General features: G+C 44.2%; 1 protein-coding gene across 1 annotated transcript in view; it reads left to right on the top strand.

The window, feature by feature from the left end:
- Positions 1-25,924, top strand: part of FHAD1 (forkhead associated phosphopeptide binding domain 1) — a 133,520-nt gene that overhangs the window by 43,720 nt on the left and 63,876 nt on the right. Inside the window, exons 5-10 of the mRNA XM_079928530.1 lie at positions 2,352-2,461; positions 5,549-5,785; positions 17,180-17,303; positions 20,908-21,038; positions 23,297-23,386; positions 24,415-24,519. Coding sequence (XP_079784656.1) covers positions 2,352-2,461; positions 5,549-5,785; positions 17,180-17,303; positions 20,908-21,038; positions 23,297-23,386; positions 24,415-24,519 — 797 coding nt within the window. The remainder of the gene's footprint in view (positions 1-2,351; positions 2,462-5,548; positions 5,786-17,179; positions 17,304-20,907; positions 21,039-23,296; positions 23,387-24,414; positions 24,520-25,924) is intronic.

Consider the following 25,924-nt stretch of genomic DNA (forward strand, 5'->3'; position numbering starts at 1 on the left):
CAGGCCTGGGAACCACAGATTCTGGCAACTGACTGCCGCAGCCTGAAAACTAAATGACCAGCACACATATAGCATCAAACAGACTGTGCTGAATATTTAGAAACTAAGCCACAGGCCTGTGACCATCCTTGATGCGCCACAGGGACCCCCCACAATTAGGCTGCATGTTAGAGTCAAGCCTGCACCAGAAGACGATTTTTTTAAAATCTCTTTTCTCTATTCCTTTTTTTTCCTAACCCAGTTGCAGATGTTGGCAGGAAAGGAGGTGTTTGTTAGGTCAGGAAGAAGGGGAACAAGGGGAAAATGTTCTGGTTCTGTGCTTTCTGCTACGGCAGCACCAGCTCCAGTGGCTGCTGAACATCTGAAACGTGGCCCGTGCGACTGAGGAACCAAACGTTTAATTTTAATTCATTTAAATTTAAAAACTGATATTTGATCCAGTTATTGAAAGGGTCGAAGTCTGTCTGGAACATGTTGAGTTGGCGAATCGACTTTTTCGACTCTAAGATTTTGTGGAATCTGAAAACAGATCAAGTCTTCCTCCTGAAAATTCAGTTTCCAAATTGAGATGTGCCGTCAGTGTAAAATAAACCCCAGATTTCAAAGGCTTCATACCTCGAAGAAAAAGGATATAAAATATCTCCATATTCTTTGTCGATTATGTGTTGAAATGATATTTTTTAATGTATTGGGTTAAATAAAATTTATCGTTAAAAAATTCATCTCTTTTTACCTTTTTAACGCGACTACTAGAAAATTGAAGATTGCATTCAGTAGCTCGCATCAGGCACTGCTGCTGTAGTCAGTTAGGACTTAGCTGCTCAGGACCCAAGAGGGTCAGATGGGGGCCGTGAGCTTCAAATCAAAGTTTTCTAATCATGGACCTAGTTGGGGAGGTGGAGGGAGAGAAAATGGGCAGCTGCTGAAGTTCCAGGCCCTTCTGTTCCTCGCGCCCCAGAAAACACTGTGGCCAGGGCTGCTCATTCAACACGCAAGGCTGTGCGTTCTCCGGGCACCACAGGCCATCAGCTATGTCCACTAGAGGTTCTGGGGTCCACAAACAGGTTTGAGACCTGGCTGGGGGGCAGAAATCTTTGACTCTAAAATGCATAAATAAAAAATGCAGAAGCAAAATAGTAAATGATTGAATGAATGTCCACAAACATGACGGTGCATGCTTCATTCATTATTAATGTTAATACTCATTAAAGTTTCATCACCTTTGAAAACAATTTCTTCAGTTTCTCACTTCACAAGAAGATAAGATTGTGCGGTGACTGTCCAGAAACCATAATCACTTGGACATTTAAAATACGCTGCTTGGGCCCAAGTGATCTCACAAGTAGAATGATAGAAATCTTTACAAAAGTTTCTACACCAATTAAAAAAAAAAATGTATTCAGTGTTGATGTGAGTGAATTGCGAGATGTCTGATGTGATACAGAGTGGGGCCCCCAAACATAATGCCATACTCCCCGAAAGTCATATAAACAGCCCTTGTAACATTGGGGTTAATAAGAAAACAATTAGGAAAGCTTACATGTCTATCTAGTGGATCCTAGTTAAATACGTTTGGCACACTTGTACAGTGGACCACAATGCTACCATTGAAAGGAACCCGGTACAGCTACAAATACTGACATGGGAAGATGTTTTTGATATTGTTAGCTGAAAAGTAAGCTGGAGAAGAATCTCTGTCATGTAAATCCATTTTTGTTTTTTGAAAAGATATGACTGCAATAAAAAAAATATAGCTAACGTTTAGTACTAAATGCTCTACATGAGGGGTCAGCAAACTTTTCCTGTAAAGAGCCAGATAGTAAGTACTTTAGGGTTTGTGGGTCACATGGTCTCTGCTGCAGCTACTCAGCTCTGCCTTCGTAGCTGGGAAGCAGCCATAAATAATATGTAAATGATCACTGGCTGTGTTGCAATAAAACTTTATTTACAAAACTAGGCAGAAGGCCAGATTTGGCCACAGGGCCATAGTGTGCCAACCCCTGCTCTATATCATTATTCTATTTAATCTCCAGATAGCCCTTTATAGCAGAGACTATCAGTGATCCTAAATTATATATGTGGAAACTAAGGCTTAGAGAGGGTAAATGACTTGCCTAAGGTCATCAGCTCTTATGCGGCATAGAAAAAAGTCTGGAAAGAGACACATCACAGTGCATCCGTGCAGTTAACGCTGGGGAAGAGAAATGAGGCGGCTCTTACCCTTTCCAGTACTCCTGTAATGCGTTCATTGCATAAGTCTCATGAATGTGAAGGTTAATCTGAAAATATTCTTTAAGACTTTGGGGAAACTCACAGTCTCCTCTGCATTCTCTGTCGACCTTGTGTGTTAGTGTGGACCAACGCCATGGAACTGTCGGAACAATCAGTGGCCGAGGAAATTCCTGGGGCAGGGTTCTCCAGAGAAATTTTTGTGGACCAGGACCTGACCCAGCACGATAAGGTGAGGGGTCTCGGGGAAGGACAGAGCTACAGCAGCAAGAGGGACCATGGAGAGATTGCCACTGCCTCTTGTTCACTGTGTCTCAAGGACTGCCCCTTTTTCCTACTTCCAAGAAACCACCTCTTCCTCCCAAGACGTTCGGCCAGGTTTGGCCATTGCTCATTTTATCCCAAATAACATCTACAGCTACAAGGTACTGAGCACCAACTGTGTGCTGGGCCATGTCCTGTGCACTTGACGTTTATTATCTGGTTAATCTTCACCATCTTCAAAATAGATTTTATCACCCTCACTTTGCAGATGAGGACACTGAAGCTCAGAGAGGTTAAGTAATGTGTTCAAGGTTGCCCAGTGCAAGGAGCAGTGTTAGGATTCAAACCTAGGTCTGGTTAACTTCTCAGAGGGTACTTCTAACTCCCACACAGTAATCACTTGGTCAACCTTGAATGATGGAACAGTGATGCAAAAACACGTTCCTAGCAGGAGCAAGTGAGCACTGAAGTCAGGGAGGCCTGGGCAGAGAGACTCGTTAAAGAACCAGAGAGGTTTAAAGCAGGGATGCAAGCAGAACAGATGGATTCAAGGCATCCTGGGAAAGGCCCAGGTCAATTTCTCCCCGCTTAGACACGACCTGAAAGTTACTCTAAAAGAAGCAGTCTATAGTATCTCGCTTTCCTTAAGGGCCAGGGCCTGCTCCCGCAGCAATTCTTGGAGTTTGTGAGGAGCAGACCTACCTGGGGTTCTTGTCAGACACGGAAATCCAAAACTTCAGGAGGCAGGGGGTTCCAACTCAGGCATCCTGGGACCAGACTCTGAAAAATGTTGCAGAAAGGCGAGAAGCCACGCTCAGATTCTGTATTTATCGCTGTGTAACAAGCCACCCCAAAACTTAGTGGCTTAAAACAGCAATTCATTATTCCCCAGAATCTATGGGTTGACCTGGAAGGTTCCTTTGTTCGCATCCCCTGGCCTCACTCATGCAGGCTCAGTCAGCCGCTGGCTTGGCCAGGCTGGTGGTCTCCATTGGCCTCCTTCCCACATCTGGGGCCTCAGCCAGGATGCCTGGACTGGTGGGCCCCTTTCTGCATGTGGATTTTCATCACAACACGGTGGTCTCAGGGTTCCCAGGGGGCCAGAGCAGAAGCTGCACAGCCTGTTAGAACTTGCCTGGAGATCATGCAGCATCACTTCCACTCCATTTAGTTGGTTATAGCAAGTCACAGGGCCAGCCCAGACTAGAGGATGGGGAAATAGACTGGACGGCAAAGCTGCAAAGTATTTGTAGCCATTTTTCAACCTGCCTCAATTTTAACTTGGAAATATAGTGCAACCACTATAAATTTTTCTATTTATAGAAAATTTTTATAAGCCATTTATAATTTTTTCTATTTATAATAGAAATAATTTTTTCTATTTATAAGCTATTTTTACCCTGACTTGCCAGGACTCCTTCAAGTGACAATAAACAAAGTAGCTTGAGGGGGAGCAATTATTAGCTCATCTTATTGGAAAATTTAAAGGGCTGCTAGCTTCAGGTATGGCTAGATCCAGGAGCTTGAATGATGTTGTCAGAACACCTCCCCACTACCAATCTCTCCCCTCTGTTTCCCTCAGAGTCTGGCTTTCTACATAAGGCTGGCCTTGTGTGTTAGAAAAGACAAACTCAGGCAAACAAGCCTACATATTTAAAGCTTGTGATCCAGAAGAAGGCAAGATCCTCTCCCTCTGTAATCGATGTGTGAAATTTCTGATTGACCAGCTTGGGCCCCATGCACACGGGGAGGTGGGACAGGAAGGAGCAGGGCACATGACTGACAGTCCTACCCAGACCACAGGGAAGGAGGAACGCTCCCTCCAAGAAGGGCAAGGGGACCCTCACCAGGAAAGCAGAACCCACGGCTGTCCGCTGCCCTCTGCAAACTTCTTATATTCCAGCACTGGCACGGGGCCTGGCACTTAGCTGCTGCCCGATGAATGTTTGTTGCATGAAAAATGAATAAGCACCTGGCTGATCCTAACAGGGTGAAACAGGGGAAACTGCCCAGGCGTAGGGAACATGTCTGGTGCTCTCTCTTGAAGTTTGGCCACCAGCGTTCACAAGGACCCAAAGGAAGGCCCCTGGCAGTAGTTGGCGATGTCAGACAGGCTTTCTCATGAGCGAGACCCTGTCCTTCCCCAGGTCACGGAGCTAGCAGGTCGTGAGGCTGACTGGATGGCTCCCCTGGGAATGAGCTGGCCTAGAACTTGCCCGTTTACCTCCTCCTGTGGCTGCTTTGGAAAAGGCCTCTGGGGCACTTTTCTTCTTCTTCTTCAGTTTTGCTGACATTTTATTGATAACTTCTGGTGAGAAGTTTGGGGGATTTTTTTTTCCTTTTTTGGAAAACCTAACAAATTCTTTGGCTGCAGAACTTTTTCACTGGAGAGACGGAGGACAGGGTTAATTATACCTGTGGGTAAAGTCTAGCAGCAATTTTGTTTTTCCAGCCGAAAGTTTACATGAGCCCACGCAAAGAAATCACCATTCCTGTCTCATTTACTTTCCAGATTCAGTCACCTGGAACAAATTCATACATGAATAGCAAAAAGAGGCAGGAAGTACTAGAAGAGAGGAAAGGGAAAACAAATATTTCAGAACGTTTTAAGTTAAAAAAAAATAACCCTCATTATAGGCAGAATGTGGTCAAACAGAATGTTGTTTTCCTGATTACCTTTCCTAGGTCCCCAGTGTGCTAGGCTGACTATTATAAATGAAAATATTATAAGTAAACTTTCTAGCAACAAAAGTTCCCAAGTGGGATGGTTGTTCTTAATATGAAAGTATAATTCTCGGGGAAAGGAAAGTTTCCGTACCTGTGAGGTATAGACATCCATTACAGGAGTCTATATACAAGTACTCATTTTAACCAAATTCTTGTCTGTGTGAGATTTTCCAAGCGACAGAGACAGCCTTGAAAGTCTGCTTTTTCCCTCCCTGCCTGCCCTCACCTTCCCAAGAATGATACCGTATTTTTCCTGTATTTCTTTAAATGGGCTCAGCCTTATACCCAGACCCACACCTAGTAAATTTCCCATCTGGCCTCCACCCAGGATGAAATAATTCTGCTGCTGGGAAGAGAAGTCAGCCGTCTCTCAGGTTTTGAACTTGAATCCAAATACAAAGACACCGTGATAGCAAGCCTGCACAACGAAGTGGCCAACCTGAGCCAGAAGCTGTTGGAAACAGCCGCCTCCAGGCAGAAGGAGAGGGTGATCCCGCCCAAGGTTCAGGTTCCGCATGAAGAGGACGATGCCCAACAGACAGAGATCCAGAGCTTGAAAGACCAGGTAGGGCTCAGAGACAAGTGGGTCGGGGCCTTGGGGTCACAACACAGGTGACAGCTCTCAGGGAGAGCCTGGGCAGAGCCACCCGGGTAGTTAGAAATGGGCAGTGAGCATAGCATGGTGGAGAAGAGTGCAGATCCAGGGAGTGGAGGGTTGGCAAGTTTCTAGCCTTGTAAGAACAATATTAGATTTGATTAAGTGCCTACCATGCTCAGGCCCTGGTGCAGGCACTTTTGGTGTATTAGCTTATTTATTTATTCATTTATTTATTTATTTTTGGCTGCGTTGGGTCTTCATCACTGCGCGGGCTTTCTCTAGTTGCAGTGAGCAGGGGCTACTCTTCGCCACGGTGTGTGGGCTTCTCATTGCAGTGGCTTCTGTTGCTACAGAGCATGGGCTCTAGACGCGTGGGCTTCAGTAGTTGCAGCATGAGGGCTTCAGTAGTTGTGGCTCGTGGGCTCTAGAGTGCAGGCTCAGTAGTTGTGGCCCACGGGCTTAGTTGCTCCATGGCATGTGGGATCTTCCTGGACCAGGGCTCGAACCCATGTCCCCTGCATTGGCAGGCGGATTCTTAACCACTGCACCATGAGGGAAGTCCCCGCATTAGCTATTTAAACCTCAGTCTTCTGGCACATGCCATTCTACAGATGAGGAGACTGAGGCAGGCTCAGAGATGCCCAGGAGCTCGTTACAGCTTGCACAGCAAGTGAGAGGCAGTGATGTGATTTGGGTTCAGCTCTGCCATCTTGTACACCTCATGCTTTCACACCCACTTTGCATTTCCACCCAACTCCTGTCGCTTCAGTGACCACTTCTCACACCCACCCAGACCCAGCCAGAAAGAGCTGGAGATGGGGAGAAGGAACCCCATAGTGTTCCAAACACTGAGGCCTTTATCAAACCCTGAAAGCAGCTGCTGGTTCATTAATAGGGAATTTGACCAAAAATTCTCCACCCAGAATGTCTGGATTTACCAGTCAACTTCCTTTCTCCTGAAACTAAATACAACAAAGAAAAAAAATTTTTTTTAAGTTTTAAAGAACTACTTTAAAATTGGCCATTGATCTTGTACATAAATTATATCTCAACAAAGGTGATAAAAAAGCAATTGATCATTGATGAATTTTGGCCTCAGTGCATAATTCTGCTTAAAACCGTAGTCAGATTTAGTTCAAGATGGTGGAGTAGAAGGACATGCTCCCACTCCCTCTTTCGAGAACACCAGAATCACAACTAACTGCTGAACAATCATCGACAGGAAGACGCTGGAACTCACCAAAAAAGATACCCCACATGAAAAGACAAAGGAGAAGGAGCAATGAGAGGGTAGGAAGGGCGCAATCACAATAAAATCAAATCCCATAACTGCTGCGTGGGTGACTCACAAACTGGAGAATATTTATACCACAGAAGTCCACCCACTGGAGTGAAGGTTCTGAGCCCCATGTCAGGCTTCCCAACCTGGGGGTCTGACAACAGGAGGAGAAATTCCTAGAGAATCAGACTTTAAAGGCTAACGGGATTTGATTGCAGGACTTCAGCAGGACTGGGGGAAACAGAGATTCTACTCTTGGAGGGCACACACAAAGTAGTGTGCACATCGGGACCCAGGGGAAGGAGCAGTGACCCCATAGGAGACTGAACCAGACCTACCTGCTAGTGTTGGAGGGTCTCCTGCAGAGGTGGGGGGCAGCTGTGTCTCACCAAGGAACAAGGACACTGGCAGCAGAAGTTCTGGGAAATACTCCTTGGTGTGAGCCCTCCCAGAGTCTGCCATTAGCCCCAACAAAGAGCCTGGGTATGCTCCAGTGTTGGGTTGCCTCAGGCCAAACAACCAACAGGGAGGGAACCCAGACCCACCCATCAGCAGACAAGCAGATTAAAGTTTTACTGAGCTCTGCCCACCAGTGCAACAGCCAGCTCTACCCACCACCAGTTCCTCCCATCAGGAAACTTGCAGAAGCCTCTTAGATAGCCTCATCCACCAGAGGGCAGACAGCAGAATCAAGAAGAACTACAATCCTGCAGCCTGTGGAACAAAAGCCACATTCACAGAAAGACAGACAAGATGAAAAGGCAGAGGGCTCTGTACCAGATGAAGGAAGAAGATAAAACCCCAGAAAAACAACTAAATGAAATGGAGATAGGCAATCTTCCAGAAAAAGTATTCAGAATAAAGATAGTGAAGATGATCCTGGACCTCAGAAAAAGAATGGAGGCAAGGATCGAGAAGATGCAAGAAATGCTTAACAAAGATCTAGAAGAATTAAAGAACAAACAAATAGAGATGAAAAATACAGTAACTGAAATGAAAAATACACTAGAAGGAATCAATAGAATAACTGAGGCAAAAGAATGGATAAGTGACCTGGAAGATAGAATGGTGGAATTCACTGCTGTGGAACAGAATAAAGAAAAAAGAATGAAAAGAAATGAAGACAGCCTAAGAGACCTCTGGGACAACATTAAACACAACAACATTCACATTATAGGGGTCCTAGAAGAAAAAGAGAGAGACAGAAAGACCTGAGAAAATATTTGAAGAGATTATAGTCGAAAACTTCCCTAACATCAGAAAGGAAATAGCCACCCAAGTCCAGGAAGCACAGAGAGTCCCATACAGGAGAAACCCAAGGAGAAACACACCGAGACACATAGTAATCAAATTGGCAAAAATTAAAGACAAAGAAAAATTATTGACAGCAGCAAGGGAAAAATGACAAATTACATACAAGGGAACTCCCATAAGGTTAACAGCTGATTTCTCAGCAGAAACTCTACAAGCCAGAAGGGAGTGGCATGATATACTTAAAGTGATGAAAGGGAAGAACCTACAACCAAGATTACTGTACCCCGCAAGGATCTCATTCAGATTGGGTGGAGAAATCAAAAGCTTTACAAACAAGCAAAAGCTAAGAGAATTCAGCACCACCAAACCAGCTCTAAAACAAATGCTAAAGGAACTTCTCTAAGTGGGAAACACAAGAGAAGAGAATAACCTACAAAAACAAACCCAAAACAATTAAGAAAATGGTAATAGGAACACACATATTGATAATTACCTTAAATGTGAATGGATTAAATGCTCCAACCAAGAGACACAGGCTTGCTGAATGGATACAAAAACAAGGCCCATATATATGCTGTCTACAGTAGACCCACTTCAGACCTAGGGACACATACAGACTGAAAGTGAGGGGATGGAAAAAGATATTCCATGCAAATGGAAATCAAAGGAAAGCTGGAGTAGCAATACTCATATCAGATAAAATAGACTTTAAAATAAAGAATGTTACAAGAGACAAGGAAGGACATTACGTAATGATCAAGGGATCAATCCAAGAAGAAGATATAACAATTATAAATATATATGCACCCAACATAGGAGCACCTCAATACATAAGGCAACTGCTAACAGCTCTAAAAGAGGAAATCGACAGTAACACAATAATAGTGGGGGACTTTAACACCTCACTTACACCAATGGACAGATCATCCAAACAGAAAGTTAATAAGGAAACACAAGCTTTAAATGACACAATAGACCAGATAGATTTAATTAGTATTTGTAGGACATTCCATCCAAAAACAGCATAGTACACTTTCTTCTCAAGTGCACACGGAACATTCTCCAGGATAGATCAGATCTTGGGTCACAAATCAAGCCTCAGTAAATTTAAGAAAATTAAAATCATATCAAGCATCTTTTCTGACTACAACGCTATGAGATTAGAAATGAATTACAGGGGAAAACCTGTAAAAAACACAAACAGATGAAGGCTGAACAGTACATTACTACATAACCAAGAGATCACTGAAGAAATCAAATAGGAAATCAAAAAAAAAACCTAGAGACAAATTACAATGAAAACACGACTATCCAAAACCTATGGGATGCAGCAAAAGTAGTTCTAAGAGGGAAGTTTACAGCAATACAAGCCTACCTCAAGAAACAAGAAACATCTCAAGTAAACAATCTAACTTTACACCTAAAGGAACGAGAGAAAGAAGAACAAACAAACCCAAAGTTAGCAGGAGGAAAGAAATCCTAAAGATCAGAGCAGAAATAAATGAAATAGAAACAAAGAAAACAATAGCAAGCATCAATAAAACTAAAAGCTGGTTCTTTGAGAAGATAAACAAATTGATAAACCATTAGCCAGACTCACCAAGAAAAAGAGGGAGAGGACTCAAATCAATAAAATTAGAAATGAAAAAGGAGAAGTTACAACAGACACTGCAGAAATACAAAGCACCCTAAGAGACTACTACAAGCAACTCTATGCCAATAAAATGGACAACCTGGAAGAAATGGACAAATTCTTAGAAAGGTATAACCTTCCAAGCCTGAACCAGGAAGAAAGAGAAAATATGAACAGACCAATCACAAGTAATGAAATTGAAACTGTGATTAAAAATCTTCCAACAAACAAAAGTCCAGAACCATATGGCTTCACAGGTGAATTCTATCAAACATTTAGAGAAGAGCTAACACCCCTCCTTCTCAAACTCTTCCAAAAAATTTCAGAGGAAGGAAAATTCCCAAACTCATTCTCTGAGGCCACCATCACCCTGACACCAAAACCAGACAAAGATACTACAAAGAAAGAAAATTACAGACCAATATCACTGATGAATATAGATTCAAAAATCCTCAACAAAATACTAGCAAACAGAATCCAACAACACATTAAAAGGATCATACACCACGATCAAGTGGGATTCATCCCAGAGATGCAAAGATTCTTCAATATATGCAAATCAATCAATGTGATACACCATATTAACAAATTGAAGAATAAAAACCATATGATCATCTCAATGGATGCAGAAAAAGTTTTTGACAAAATTAAACACTGATTTATGATAAAAACTCTCCAGAAAGTGGGCATAGAGGGAACCTACTTCAACATAATAAAGGCCATATATGGCAAACCCACAGCAAACATCATTCTCAATGGTGAAAAACTGAAAGCATTTCCTCTAAGATCAGGAACAAGACAAGGATGTCCACTCACACCGCTATTATTCAACATAGTTTTGGAAGTCCTAGCCACAGCAGTCAGAGAAGAAAAAGCAATAAAAGGAATACAAATTGAAAAAGAAGAAGTAAAACTGTCACTGTTTGCAGATGACAGGATACTATACAGAGAGAATCCTAAAGATGCCACCAGAAAACTACTAGAGCTAATCAATGAACTTGGTAAATTTGCAGGATACAAAATTAGAGCACAGAAATCTCTTGCATTCCTATACACTAATGATGAAAAATCTGAAAGAGAAATTAAGAAAACACTCCCATTTACCATTGCAACAAAAAAATAAAATACCTAGGAATAAACCTACCTAGGGAGACAAAAGACCTGTATGCAGAAAACTGTAAGACACTGATGAAACAAATTAAAGATGAAACCAACAGATGGAGAGATATACCATGTTCTTGGATTGGAAGAATCAATATTGTGAAAATGACTATACTACCCAAAGCAATCTACAGATTCAATGCAATCCCTATCAAATTACCAATGGCATTTTTTACAGAACTAGAACAAAAAATCTTAAAATTTGTGCGGGGACACAAAAGACCCCAAATAGCCAAAGCAGTCTAGAGGGAAAAAAATGAGCTGGAGGAATCAGACTCCCTGACTTCAGCCTATACTACAAAGCTACAGTAATCAAGACAATATGGTACTGGCACAAAAACAGAAATATAGATCAATGGAACAGGATAGAAAGCCCAGAGATAAACCCACGCATCCATGGTCAACTAATCTATGACAAAGGAGACAAGGATATACAGTGGAGAAAAGACAGTCTCTTCAATAAGTGGTGCTGGGAAAATTGGACAGCTACATGTAAAAGAATGAAATTAGAACACTCCCTAACACCACACACAAAAATAAACTCAAAATGGATTAGAGACCTAAATGTAAGACCAGGCACTATAAAACTCTTAGAGGAAAACATAGGAAGAACACTCTTTGACATAAATCACAGCAAGATATTTTTTGATCCACCTCCTAGAGTAATGGAAATAAATATAAAAATAAACAAACGGGACCAAATGAAACTTCAAAGCTTTTGCACAGCAAAGGAAACCATAAACAAGATGAAAAGACAACCCTCAGAATGGGAGAAAATATTTGCAAAGGAAGCAACTGATAAAGGATTAATTTCCAAAATATATAAACAGCTCATGCAGCTCAATATTAAAAAAACAAACAACCCAATCCAAAAATGGGCAGAAGACCTAAATAGACATTTCTCCATACAGATGGCCAAGAAGCACATGAAAAGCTGCTCAACATCACTAATTATTAGAGAAATGCAAATCAAAACTACAATGAGGTATCACCTCACACCAGTTAGAACGGGCATCATCAGAAAATCTACAAACAACGAATGCTGGAGAGGGTGTGGAGAAAAGGGAACTCTCTTGCACGGTTGGTGGGAATGTAAGTTGATAACAGCCACTATGGAGAACAGTATGGAGGTTCCTTAAAAAACTAAAAATAGAATTACCATATGACACAGCAATCCCACTACTGGGCATATACCCAGAGAAAACCATAATTCAAAAAGCCACATGCACCCCAATGTTCATTGCAGTGCTATTTACAATAGCCAGGTCATGGAAGCAACCTAAATGCCCATCAACAGACAAATGGATAAAGAAGATGTGGCACATATATACAATGGAATGTTACTCAGCCATAAAAAGGAACAAAATTGGGTCATTTGTAGAGACACGGATGGATCTAGAGACTGTCACAGAGTGAAGTAAGTCAGAAAGAGAAGAACAAATATCGTATATTAAGGCATATATGTGGAACCTAGAAAAATGGTAAAGATGAACCAGTTTTCAGAGCAGAAATTGAGACACAGATGTGGAGAACAAACGTATGGACACCAAGGGGGGAAAGTGGCAGGGGGTGGGGATGGTGGTGTGATGAATTGGGAGATTGGGATTTACATGTATACACTGATGTGTATAAAATGGGTGACTAATAAGAAATAAGCAAATAAACATTTTAAAAAAAGAGAGAAAAAAAACCGTAGTCAGTGCTTGGGGGCCTTGGTTCTCTTGTTCTCTGTTTACTGTCTTTCCCTTCTGTAACCGATGCTAAGTACACAGTCTCAGTCCTAGAAATGATGCTCTAGAAAGGACACAGATTGTGTATGGTGAACCTAGGAGATTCTAGCAGGAAACTGTAAGCTCCATGAAGGCAAAGGTTGGGCCCAGTAACCTTCTAGAACTCTGTTAGGACCGTGTCTGTTTGTTTGTTCTTTATTCATCCATCCGTCCATTCATTCAAATAAATATTTTGGGGGTGTCTATCCCATGCCATGCCCTCTTCCAGGCTCTGAGAATTCAGCAGAGAACAAGACAGACATGATCCTTCCCCCTGTTATGATCTAGTGAGGGGGACAGAATAAACAAGTAAACAAATACATGCTCTAATATTTAAACGAACTAATGACTCTCCTTCGAACCTGGTTTTGAAAAAACAATGAAAGTAACAGGTCCTATAGGAATTATCAGTGCAAACAGTTACCTTGACATGTAGCTGACACATTAATGAGCATCTTTTTCTTGAACTGAGCCCAATTTTGTTGAAATATTCCTTTCAGTTATTCTCCCATTTCAGAGCTTTCCTGAGAAAATGACATGTCTTTTTCAGGTACATGGACGAGGCTGAATTATTCCCATATACCATTTTTTTTTTTTTTGGCCGTACCACGCGGCTTGTAGGATCTTAGTTCCCTGACCAGGGATCAAACCCAGGCCTCCAGCAGTGGAAGCACAGAGTCCTAACCACTGGACCACCAGGGAATTCCCCACATACCTTTTTTTTTATAATTGAAATATATTTGACATATAATATTATATAATTTCCACATATCTTTGAATATCAGCAAGTCACAATTTGAGTATTATTTAAAGTGGCTGCCGATATCTGGGGAAAAAAAATGGTTTTTACAAAGAAATTATCTAGAAATAATTACACTGATGCATCATGCTGTTGCCTCCCCTACCACTAGAGCTTCACTTATAACTGAAGGAGAATATTTTATAACAAGGCATATATGAACCAGAGGCTCCACTGGTTTGAACTCAAATCGAGTTTCATCCACTGACATTTTAGTTTCTTAACTATTCTACTACCTGCAGAGCATTCCACCAGAAGTGTAAGCCACATGGCAGGTTGATTTATGGTTCTGATTACTTTACGTGTTTTCCCTGGTCCCCGAAGGTGTGTGCATAATGATTTGCTCTCAAAAATCTTCGATCCGCTACAATATCACTAGAAAATTCTTACCTCCGTGTGCTCTTATATGCCTGTGCTAATTAGAAGCCAAATTATTATCTTGAAACAATCACTCCTCCTAGCACTATTAACTTTCTTATGATTCAGTGCCCATTTTATTACACAGCTTAACCGACATTAAACATCTTGGAATTTATGCCAATTACAAACAATATGGATATTTATTTTGGTAGTAAAAGTATCAAAGAGGTTTGAAGACTCTTTGGAGTTTTCCAGCAATCCGAAATCCTAAAACTCTGACGCTTAGATTGAAATATTTTAAATCTGTCAAAAGCACTGGAGTCTTAGAGGGGAACGTATGTTTTCCCTTCTGGAAGTTTGTCTCTGTGTGTTCTATCTCTGGTATCATGTAAATAAAAGCATTGCGCTGAGAAGAGCTTACAAACACTTTCAGTGTTCCAAGGACCTTTTATGGAAAAGTTGTATTTCCCCCAAATTTCACATTCCCCCCCAATGTGAAAGAATTTTTTTACTCAAAGTTTCCAAAGCACAAATATACAAAAGTATAGCCTTGGGGAGAGCGAGGGGCAGAGTGGCCTGTGTCCCCACAACTTCTAGCATAGACCGCCCCCCAGTAATGTCTCAGGTGCCCCAGGGAAAAAGTGAGTGTAACTGCCCCAAATGTCATCGACTCTGAACCATGATGGTGCATGAAACGAGTCAGAAAACTTGTGAGACCTTGACGCTTCTGTTAATTCTACCAGAGTAATAATGACAAGATTTCCAAGGACACAAACCAAGACCAAAGGCTGTGAGCGCCATCTGGTGGCCATGTCACCACGCCCGAACCCCATTACCTGGGCATGCCCACTCCCTCCCCCCAATCTTTTTTTTTTTAATGTGATGCCCGCAACCTGGTCTGATGGTAAACAGGGAAATTCCTGTATTTCTTCTTTTGGAGGGATTATTTTTATTTAAGATACTGAGTCTCTATTTACTCTTATAACAGTTATTTTTAATTTAATGAACATTTTTAAGTTTAAAAAGGGAGCTGCTTCTATGAAAAATGCTAAGGAATTATAGTGGGGCTAGCCAAGAGACATGGGAAAAATAGTGAAAGTGGTATATGAATGACTGAAGTTTAGGAACTCTCTTAGGGTGGGGTTGCCAGATAAAGTAAGGACACCCAGTTAAGTTTGAATTTTAGAATTTCGTTTTAGTGTGTGTCCCAAATATTGCATGGGATACACTTGCACTAAAATATTATTCATTATCTGAAATCCTATTTTAAGTGAACATCCTTTTTACCTCCCCTAAATCTGACAAACTTACCTTAGGAGAACAGAATTGCACCCAGGACTTCCCTGGTAGCGCAGTGGTTAGGAATCTGCCTGCCAGTGCAGGGGACATGGGCTCGAGCCCTGGTCCAGGAAGATCCCACATGCCGCGGAGCAACTAAGCCCGTGCGCCACAATTACTGAGCCCTCGTGCCACAACTACTGAAGCCCGTGCGCCTAGAGCCCATGCTCTGCAACAGGAGAAGGCACTGCAGTGAGAAGCCTGTGCACCGCAACAAAGACCCAATGCAGCCAAAAATAAATAAATAAAATAAATAAATTTATTTTTTAAAAAAAGAAAAGAAATTGCACCCTTCTCCTTGTCACTTCCATTTTGATATCAAAACAAGCTAGCTCTTGTCCTGTCTACGGATTGCGTGGCATTTATGCCCCAATAAACGTGTCCCTGTGCGAGTACTGAGGCCTGACATCTGAAAAATCACAGGACAAAGGCCCACCGTGCACCCTGAGGTGGGAAAGGCCTGGCCACTCAGAACAAACAGTCTGGCCGCATCAGACCGAGAGGGAGGGGGTTCCGGGCCCAGCTCTCTTTCCCGGCCTCTCGGGTACCTGCTCTGAGGAGGCCAAGGCCTGGCAGCTACTTTCGGGCTCTTACCAACGTTGCCTTTGATGGAGAGCTTCCGCGCCCCGCGTGTAGACCTAGACCCCTGGAGGGGGGCCCGCCCTCGAGGGGGCTCTGAGCCATGGACTTAGAGGGTGCTCCCAGCAGCCTTAGATAGAGCCGGCCTGTGGTCCTGTATTTCCTCTTAATAACAACCACACTGGTGTTTAAGTGAGCCTGGCAAGGCTTACAGATGCACACATAAAGGTTACCAACCACCTTCCCCAGAGCCAGACGAGGGAAGCAGAAGCTAAAACACCCCGTGGGTAGTCAGAGGAGAGGACTGTCCCGGCTCATCCCCCTGCGCCGTGTGCCAGGCATGATCTGAGCACTCGTACACATGCTAACTTATTAAAATACTTCTAACAATCCTATCAGGTTGGGACTACCATCACCCCATGTACAGACTGAAAGAAAGGAAACAGAATATGGTGTCCTCCTTGTGTTCACAAAGCCCGTAAGTGGCAGAGACAGGACTTGAAGGCCACAGTCCGGCTCCCGAGTCCATGCCACACTTTACAGCCTCTGACTTCTCATGCTCATTCCTAGAGCCACCTGGGAAGGAGGAACCAGGCAACTAAAGACTGGGTTTGAATCACACTCCCCCTCTGACCAGCACGTGATCCCGCGCAAGGGACCTCGCCTCTCTGAGTCTCAACCTGCTCCCTTGCGAAATGGGAACATTAATGGGAACACCAGCCTTCAGCAACGCTGTGAGGAGTATCAGGGTAGCATGTGTGAATGGGCTTTGTAAACGCTGGCGTGTTCTGTGAGGTATAAACTGTCCACTGTTATCATCAGAGGGCGTTCAGTTTATAACCTGCTCCCGCCTCTTGAACTTTGCTGTGCACCCCGTCAGTGCTGGTTGATCTGGTACCAACAGCTGGTCTATTTACGGTTGACAATCCCCAGGTCACAGGAAGACAGCGGCACCTGAGCCCCCGGGTGGCCACGGAGATAAGGTTCGCGTCTCGATGACCTATGACACGGTGGTCACTGAAGGAACAGGCCCCCTCCCGCCCCTTCCACTAGTTACAACTGAAAAGCTTGGTTTCCCCGACACCCCGACCCAAGATCAGCCCGACTCTTTGCCCAACGCTGGAGAAGTACCAGCATGTCCTGCAGGCCTGGCTGGCCCCCTCTGACCGTGTGTTGCCTCCTTCCACAGATCAGTGCCCTACAGCAAGGCTACAGCCAGGTACTGTGCCAGACCCTGTCTGAGAGAAACTTAGAAATCACATCCCTGAAGAACGAGGCCGAGAACTTAAGGAGGGAGACCGCCATCACATCAGGTGAGGCCCTTCTGCCTTCGGGCCCCAGGGCTTCCGCCCTCCCCCTGCAGACATCACCAGTCAACCACCACACCTGTGCCCGTGACCCGGGTGCAGCCTCAGGGATCAGAGTTCTCCCCCAGTGGAGGTTTCTTGCCACCCAGTCCCGAGGGCAGGGCCTGATAAATATTTGAGAGAACGTTATCTCTTGGCTACAAGGTCTCCTGAACACTGGCCCCACCAGGGAGAACACAGGTCGCCTTGTGGCTTGGGTGGTTCCACAAACCAGCCTGAGTACCAAGCAGAGCGTGGACAAAATGGGGTCACTCTTTTAAGGCACCCTTTGTCTCAGCCATTTCAGCCGAGTGCACTTGGGCCCAAGTGAAAACATTTTCTAATTTTAGCAGAGGTGGTTCCCTGACAAAGGGCTTGGGTGGGGAGAGGGGCAGCCAACGCACAGCTGTGGCTGAGCTTTGATTCCCTGGATTCTTTCATTCCTTCAACATGTTTATTGAGCACCTACTAGATATCAGGCCCCGTTCCAGGCTCTGGGGAGGGAGAGCCAAGCAAGACAGTCAGATTCCTGTACTCACAGACTTGGGAGGGGGTGACAGACAATAAAAGTAAGCGGATGAATAAACAAGCCCACTTCAGAGAGCAGCGGTGCTGTGGAGAAAATAAACTGTGTGTCGTGGTGGCCAGTGCTTCAAGGGGGGAGGCCAAGGGAGAACAGCTTAGTGGGTGTGCAACCATGGAACTCAGGTGGGGCTTGAACCCGTGGGCTGGGACTCGAACCCAGTCAGAACCCACTATCTTTTAATAGAGATCTCACATCTGGTTTCGGGACTTAATAAAGCTCAGGTTCTTTATGTCTCATCGCAGAAAGAATTCAGTGAGAGACAAAGTAAGAAGTGGATTTATTTAGAGAGAAGCACTCCACAGACAGAGCGTGGGCCATCTCAGAAGGCTAGAGGCCCCCAAATGTGGGGCGGTTAGTTTCTATGGGCTGGGTTATTTCATAGGGTAATGAGTGGGAGGATTATGAGAACTCTAATATTTTAGGGAAGGGGCGGGGATTTCCAGGAATTGGGCCACCGCCCACTTTTTTTTTTTTTTTTTTTTTGTGGCCTGTCCTGTTGCGGAGCAGAGGCTCCGGACGCGCAGGCTCAGCGGCCATGGCTCACGGGCCCAGCCGCTCCGCGGCATGTGGGATCCTTCCGCACCGGGGCACGAACCCGTGTACCCTGAATCGGCAGGCGGACTCTCAACCACTGCGCCACCAGGGAAGCCCCACCACCCACTTTTTGACCTTTATGGTCAGCCTCGGAACTGTCCTAGTGCTGGTGGGCGTGTCATTTCGTTAATGTATTACAATGAGCCTGTAATGAGGCTCGAGTTCCACTGGAAGTCGAACCTTACTCCCCCTTGGACTCAGCTGATTCTAACCAGTTTAGGTTGTATCCTCAACGGCTACGTCCTTCTTTCGAGCGGACCTGTTTCCGGTGGGCAAGGACAAACCAAGGGCAAGTGAGGCTGCATGGAGTGCACAAGGGATTGTGGGGCTGGGCAGGGTCGGGGGGGTCTGGGTTTTTATTCTAAGGGGGTTGGGAATCCAGTGGAGTATTTTAAGCAGAAACTGACATGTCCAGAGACCTGAAGAGGATGGGACCACTCACATACGAGGGGAGGGAGAGAAGCAGGTGACAGGGAGGAGGCAGTGAGCCTCGGAGGGGCACATCACTCTTAAAGCAGCCAGTGCGTGGCAGGAAACATACCCACAGCTGTAAAACCCAGGCACAGCACTGAGTCGCACGTGAATCACCATCTCTATGAATCTGCGCTTTTCTTCTGCCTCACTCTGCAACTTAATCACCCCCCCACCCCCTGCTGCCCCCAGGTCTCTGCTTATGCTCCACCCTAACTTGGGATGTCCTCAGATATTTTCTGAGCACCTCCCCCAGGCTAGGTGCTGTTCTGGGCACCAGGAATGTTAAGGATGAACTCGCTGGTCCTCACCTTCCTCCCGTATGGCGGCCAGTCAAACCTCATCCAAGCATCAAGCCTGTCTCAGATCCCACTTTCTCCAATCAGGGAGTCGGGACAGACCTGGGTTGGGATAACGCTTGAGATGACTGGACCCACTCAAAGTGTGGCAAGCCCCAGAGGGATTTCCAAGTAACTTAACTGTGTCCTGGAGGCAAAGCTCATTTTTAAAATGAAATTCTGGAGCATTTTGTTCTTTATTTCATATACATTCTTGATTGACACCTACCAATGAAACTGGGCCTAATGTTCTTCCAAGAAAAGAACCGTATGAGATAACCCAATACCACTGCATTTACACACCCTTCTTCCCACTTTTATTCAAAATGATACTACAATGCAAGAGGGAAGAGATATGGGGATATATGTATATGCATAACTGATTCACTTTGTTATAAAGCAGAAAGTAACACACCCTTGTAAAGCAATTATACTCCAATAAAGATGTTTAAAAAAATGATACTACAGTAATAGAGTAGTTATCTATTGCTGCATAGCAAGTTACCCCAAAATGTAATGGATAAAACCTCAACCAATATTTATTATCTCACCCAGTTTCTGTAGTTCAGGAATCTGACGGGGGGGTGACTTTGAGTTCTCATGAGTTGCAGTCAAGATGTCGGCGGGGGCATCAGTCGTGTCATCTAAAGCCTCGGGGGGAGCCAGAGGATCCCCCTTCAGAATGGCTGCTCGTGTGGCTTTTGGCTGGAGGCCTTAGGCCCTCAGCACACATGCTTCTCTCTAGGGCTGCTTGAGTGTCCTCACAACACGGCAGTTGGCTTCCCCCAGAGTGAGTGATTCAAGGGAGAGCAAAGAGGAGGCCACAGTGTCTTTTATGACCCAGCCTGGGAGGAAACATTCCGTCATTTCCACAGTATCGTATTGGTTACCCATGTCAGCCCCATTCAGGGTGGGAGGGGCTACACAGGGCATGAATCCTAGGCGGCAGGGATCGTTGGGGCCATTTTGGAAGCTGGCTGCCGAGAAGAATAATAGGCGCCCTGTAACCAACATAATTCAGCCACTTGGTGTTCTTGGGACATATACCGTTTCATTTGACCCTTACAATAACTCTGTGTGGGACAGACAGTGGGAGGTGAAAGAGCTTGTCCAAGACCACCAAGCTAATAAGTGGTAGAGGGGGGTCCAACCAACCACCCCATCAATAGTGTCCAGCAGTGCCCTCTGCCACAAGCCCGTCTCCTGGCCTCTGGGGAAGAATTCCTGGACCTTCCCTGTGCTGCAGCTTTGTTCCCCAGGCCCATGGTGTGGCCTCTCCTCCTGGCTTCGCCTGGCCTGTGCCCACAAGGGGCCCCCAAAGCCTTCTCCTCTCGCTGGTGCTGACTGCCCCTCATTCTCACTGAAGCCTCAAACCATGTTCCGTGGACTTTGCTCTCATTCCCATTCCTGCTCTGGGACCCTTGGAAAAAGCCTCCCCAGTTCTAGGCGGGCACCGGTGGTGGCCCGGGCTTGGAAGGTCTTGTCCGAACGTTGGCTGGCAGCCATGGTGTTGCCAATAACCCTTCCTGCCTCTTTGACCTCCACGAGTTTTTTGTTTTGGTTTGGTTTGGTTTTTTTACAGAGATGGTGTCATCTTTGCAAAGAGATGTGTTAGTAAAGGATGATCAAGTTCAACAACTAAAACAGGAGGTGAATCAACTAAAGAGTGAGAACAAGGAAAAGGATCACCAGCTCCAAGCCCTCAGCTCCAGAGTGAGTGTCGGGTCATCAGCAAATTGTAGCTGCGAAAAGCAGACACAGTGGAGTCACATGACACACGGTGGTGAGATGAGGCCAGTGCCCAGGGGCACAGGGAGGGTAGCTGCTGGGCAGGTGGTCAACTTCTCTGCAGCTTTTCAAAGTACAGCGTGTATGTGGCTCAGAATAAGCATGATATATATTCAAATCCAGCAAACATTTTCTAACCCCTATTATAAATTAGTTTGTTTACTCCCAGCAACAAACACACTTATTAGCATATACTGCCATTGCAAAGTTTAATATTAAACAGAATACGATCTCTCTGTGAGCAAGGATGACCACATGGCTGCATCATGGTCCCAGCACCACTGGTTCTCATAATTGCCTTCAAAGCAGAATGTTTGAAGATCCAGGTGCAAACACGCAGACTCTCATTTCTTCCTTAGACTTTAGTGTGTAGAATTTCTCTATGGAAAATGAACGTGGTAGGCAAGCAAAGAGCTTTTTACATGTAACTTTGACTATTTGCAAATCTTGCCTTCAATGCTAACTTCAGAATCCTGGCTCTATAGGGTAAGATTTCTCAGTATTTGTATGATGTGTCTGTTTCTGTGAGTCAAGGTAAAACCTCAAAGCTTTCATCTCAGGTGGCAACTCAGAGATTCCCAGCGGCTACCCGATAGCTAGGTCTGCATGGGGGTGGGGTGAGAACAGATCTTGAGGTTCCAAGGAAAAGGCACAATAAGTAATACCTGGTACGTAGTACCACACCCAGTTTGGAGCTGGTGAAAGGCACTGCATGAGTTTTGGGATCAGACAGACCAGGGTCCAATCCCAGAGCTTTCTTTGATTGTAACTTATTTGGCCTCCATTTCCCCATCTGTGAAATGGGGATGACAAAATCGTTTTCTGAGAAGTGGGAGGCTGGTTTTAGTTGTGCTCTTCTGCCTCTGCCCCAGGTCAGCTGCCTGGCCAAGCCCTCTGCATTCGTTTCTCCCAAGCAGAGTGTCTTCCCAGGCATGTGCTATAGCTGTTTTATGTGTGTGTGTGTGTGTGTGTGTGTGTGTGTGTGTGTGTGTGTGTGTGTGTGTGTTGGGGACGGGAAGGGGATGCAGAGCTGATGCTAAGTAGAGGGAATACGCAAAGACAGCACCTGCTTGGCTCTTCTGCCTCCAGAAGTGCATTTGGGTGATTTATGTCCCCGTTTCCCCTTCCTCGTTGACCTTGGAATGAGGTCCCTTCTCCTCTAGCCTGTGCCGGCCAATAGCACAAGGGCTCATCACCACCAAGGGTACTGCTCTCGTGAACATTTGAGATGCCTTTTTTTTTTTTAATGACATACATCATGTGTGTTAATTTTAGAAAAATAAGTAGATGACATTGAAAAGAAAAAATAAAAAGAGAGGAGAGGAAATGCTACCTTGAGAAATCAGTGTTAATATTTTCATGTATGTTCTTCCAGTCTTGTTTCTATATATTGCCTAGAAATCAATCAATCAATCATTTTATAGTGAATTTATACAATTTTTTAAATTTTTAAATACTATTTTCCCATGCTAATAAATCAACGCTCTTATCATTGGTCTTAAAAGCTACATACTTTCTCCTGGATGTACCCAGTGTTATAAAGTGGTCTGCTGTTATGAACAACACTTGGGTTGTTTCCTCTTTTTTTCCTTCCACTGTTACTGACAATTCTGTGAAGAGCATCCTTGAAACTACAGATTTACTTCTTTCTCCAGCCGTTGTCCTTAAGGTACATTCCTCAAGTGGGAATTGCTGGGTCAATAGAAGGCACACATCCATCCTTATGCCCCTAATGCCTGTTGCCCAGCCACCCTCGGGAAAGACAGCTCCGTTTACCCCTCCACACCAGCCGGGGCAGTTGTGTCTTTGAGATGCAAACTGCACAAAAGCCCTAAGAGGGACCCGAGCTCACTGGTTCCGCCCCCTCCACCCTCACCGGTCACAGAGTGAAAACATCCCAATTCCTGCACCCTAAGTACCCAGACTCTACAATGCTGCATTTCCCCTGCGGTGAAGTTTGCTGGTTTTTTGAAGAGGAATTTAGACGCTCTATTTCTCAGAACTCATGAGAGGGGTGAACTGGGAGCGACTGCAGGATCCCGAGCTCCCATCACACAAATTGTCTCGCGTCTCAGAATTCAGAGGTGTGATTGGGTTATACAGCAGGAAACACTCCTGGGCGTGAACACAGGGACTTGGGACCCCCAGCCAAGCCCCCGTGGCCTTGTCCTTTTTCTCCACAGTGCTCAGTGCTGAAAGAAGAGTTACAGAAGGAAGATGCCCAGAATGAGCACTGGGAAGCCCAGGAGAAAGAGTTAAAACTCTGCAAAACCGTGCGTTGAACCTCCTCACCCCTAGGTGTCCACTGAAAGCCTAGATTGTGACCTTCAGGGTTTTGGAGGGGTTCCGTGGCCCATTAGCTAGCACAAGCTCTGGGGCTTTCCGGGTGTTTGTCTGTTAATGTAGTCTCATAATTCTTTGATTTGCTAGCCTCAAAGAGATGGGTGAAAAGACCATGGAAAACATACTCTCCCCAGATTTTCTGGGCAGTTGGCTCAAGGCCCCTCATCAGGTTTCCCCTGGGTAAAGGGAAGGGAGGTGGCCACCATATGCTGCTAGAAATTCACCGTGGTCCCTACCCCTGGACTTGTGATGCCTAGACTTTCATGATCCACTGTCACAAGTTTCATCACAGCCCTGAGCACTGTTATTAACACAACTCTTCTTTAAGTATTTTTACTTAAATACATTCAATTTTACACCAATTCATGAAAACAAAATAAAAAGCAAATGTATCACTGGCCTTGTATGGAAGGTGAACATAAAAATTAATACAATGAAAAGATGACCACTAAATGTAAATGTTCACCCCCTGTTCCAACCGAACCCTCGTGCACATCACCAGGCATACGTTTTCCATCCGTTGGGAAGGACGGTGCCTGGGACAGGGGCAGGAGACGTGTGCTCTTCTCTAAGTCAGGAGCACACTTCTCTGCCTCAAATGAGAAAAAAGAAAAAATTTCATTGTTCTTTTCTTCCAAACTGTGCCCATTGTGTCTTCCAAACAGCCCTTATTTAGATTGAACTCAAAAATATACCCCAAGGAAAGAGATTCTAATGAGTGGATAGGTATCTTGTACTGTTTAATCCAGGATCCATGCTAATCTTCAAAAGAAACTCAAATTTTCCCTCACCCAGCACTTTCATTGCATCCATTGAAAGAAATTCGACTTTGCCTTAAAGATGTAGAATTGGCCCCCAAGGGAAGGAATTAAGCAAATCCCAGACTAGGTTTCTGCCTTAATGAACCGGATGAAATGAGTTATGAAGTTGACTTCCCTGTTGTTGGAACTCTTTTCAGCAAATCCATGACATGGAGAAAGAAATGAAGAAGCTCAGGGAGGAGCTGAAAAGGAGCTGTACCGAGCAGAGCCTGATCTCTAAGACGCTACGGGAAAAGAGCAAGGTATGGCGGGGACAGGTCGGCCTGGCAACCACTCTGGGGCAAGCACTCCACCTGCATCATCTCTGTTCATCCTCACAATGACCCCATGCGGTCTATACTGGTGTTAACCCCACTTTACAGTCGGGAAAACTGAGGCTCACAGAGGTGAAGGAAGTTAACCAAGTTCACTTGCATAAAGTAGTTGCGGCAGAACTTGAATCCAGGACTGCCTGACTCCAAAGCCCCTGTGTGTAACCACTACCCTAGACTGCCTTCAAATCTTAATTGTGAAATTATCTAAGAAAGAATTGATCCATTCAATCAAGTTTGCCAATGATGTTGTTCCAACTTTAAATTCTCATATTGATTTTTTTTCTTTTTGTTCCATCAGTCATTGAGAATGTTTTAAAAATCTCAACATGTTTGTAATTTGTGTGTTTCTTCTTTTAATATTAACGATTTTTGCTTTATATATTTTGAGGCTGTGTTACTAGGTGCATATAAATTTAGAATCCTAATACTTCCTGTAGAACAAAACTTTTGATCATCGTGAAATGTCCCTTTTCATCTCTAGTAGTGTTTCTCCCTTAACGTCTTCTTTGTCATTTAGCTTCATCACTGGCTTTCTGTTGGTTAGAGTTTTCATAGCATATCTTTTTCATACTTTCTCTGTCAATTTTTGTCTTAAGTTTTAGACATATGCCTTCCAAATAGTGTATCATTTTTACAAAATCCAGTTTGACAATCTTTGACTTTTAGTCCATTTATATTATGTAATTACTCATGTGCTGGGGTTTAAATCTACCTTAATGCTCAGTACCAGTTGTACCATCTGTGCTATATTCCTTTTTCTCTCCTTTCTTGCCTCCTTCTGAGTGGATGGTTTTCTCTCATTTCTCTCATTCCACTTTCCCCCTCTATTAGCTTGGAAATATTTCACTTTTTTACTATTCTTTTAGTAATAGTAAGACAATAGCATTCATCCTTGACTCACACACTAATTAAGTTTTTCACTCTTCTACTATTCTCTTAGTAGTCATCCTAAAGACTACAATACGCATTCTTAACTTACCAAGAGGCAATAGTAGTTGATAATTACGCCCTTCTCCTTGACAGTGCAATGAGTTTCAAACACCTTAACTTCACTTACCCCCTCCAGATTTATAAGCCATTGCTGTCATTTTCTAAACTCCTCTTGATAGTTAAAACCCCAAAAGACATTACTAGTGTTTTTCTATAGTCAGTATCATATCCACACATTACCCTTACTGTTGCTTGTCTTCTTCTGCCTCTCTGATCATCCACCTGGGTTCATTTTTCTTGTGTCTGAAGAATACCCTTTAGTGTTTTCCCTCACTGTGGCTCTGCTGATGACAAATCCTCAGATGTGCCTGTGTGTCTGTCTGGAGATGTCTATTTAACCTTC

This window comes from Stenella coeruleoalba, assembly GCF_951394435.1.
Source record: "Stenella coeruleoalba genome assembly, chromosome: 1".
Lineage (NCBI taxonomy): Eukaryota > Metazoa > Chordata > Mammalia > Artiodactyla > Delphinidae > Stenella > Stenella coeruleoalba.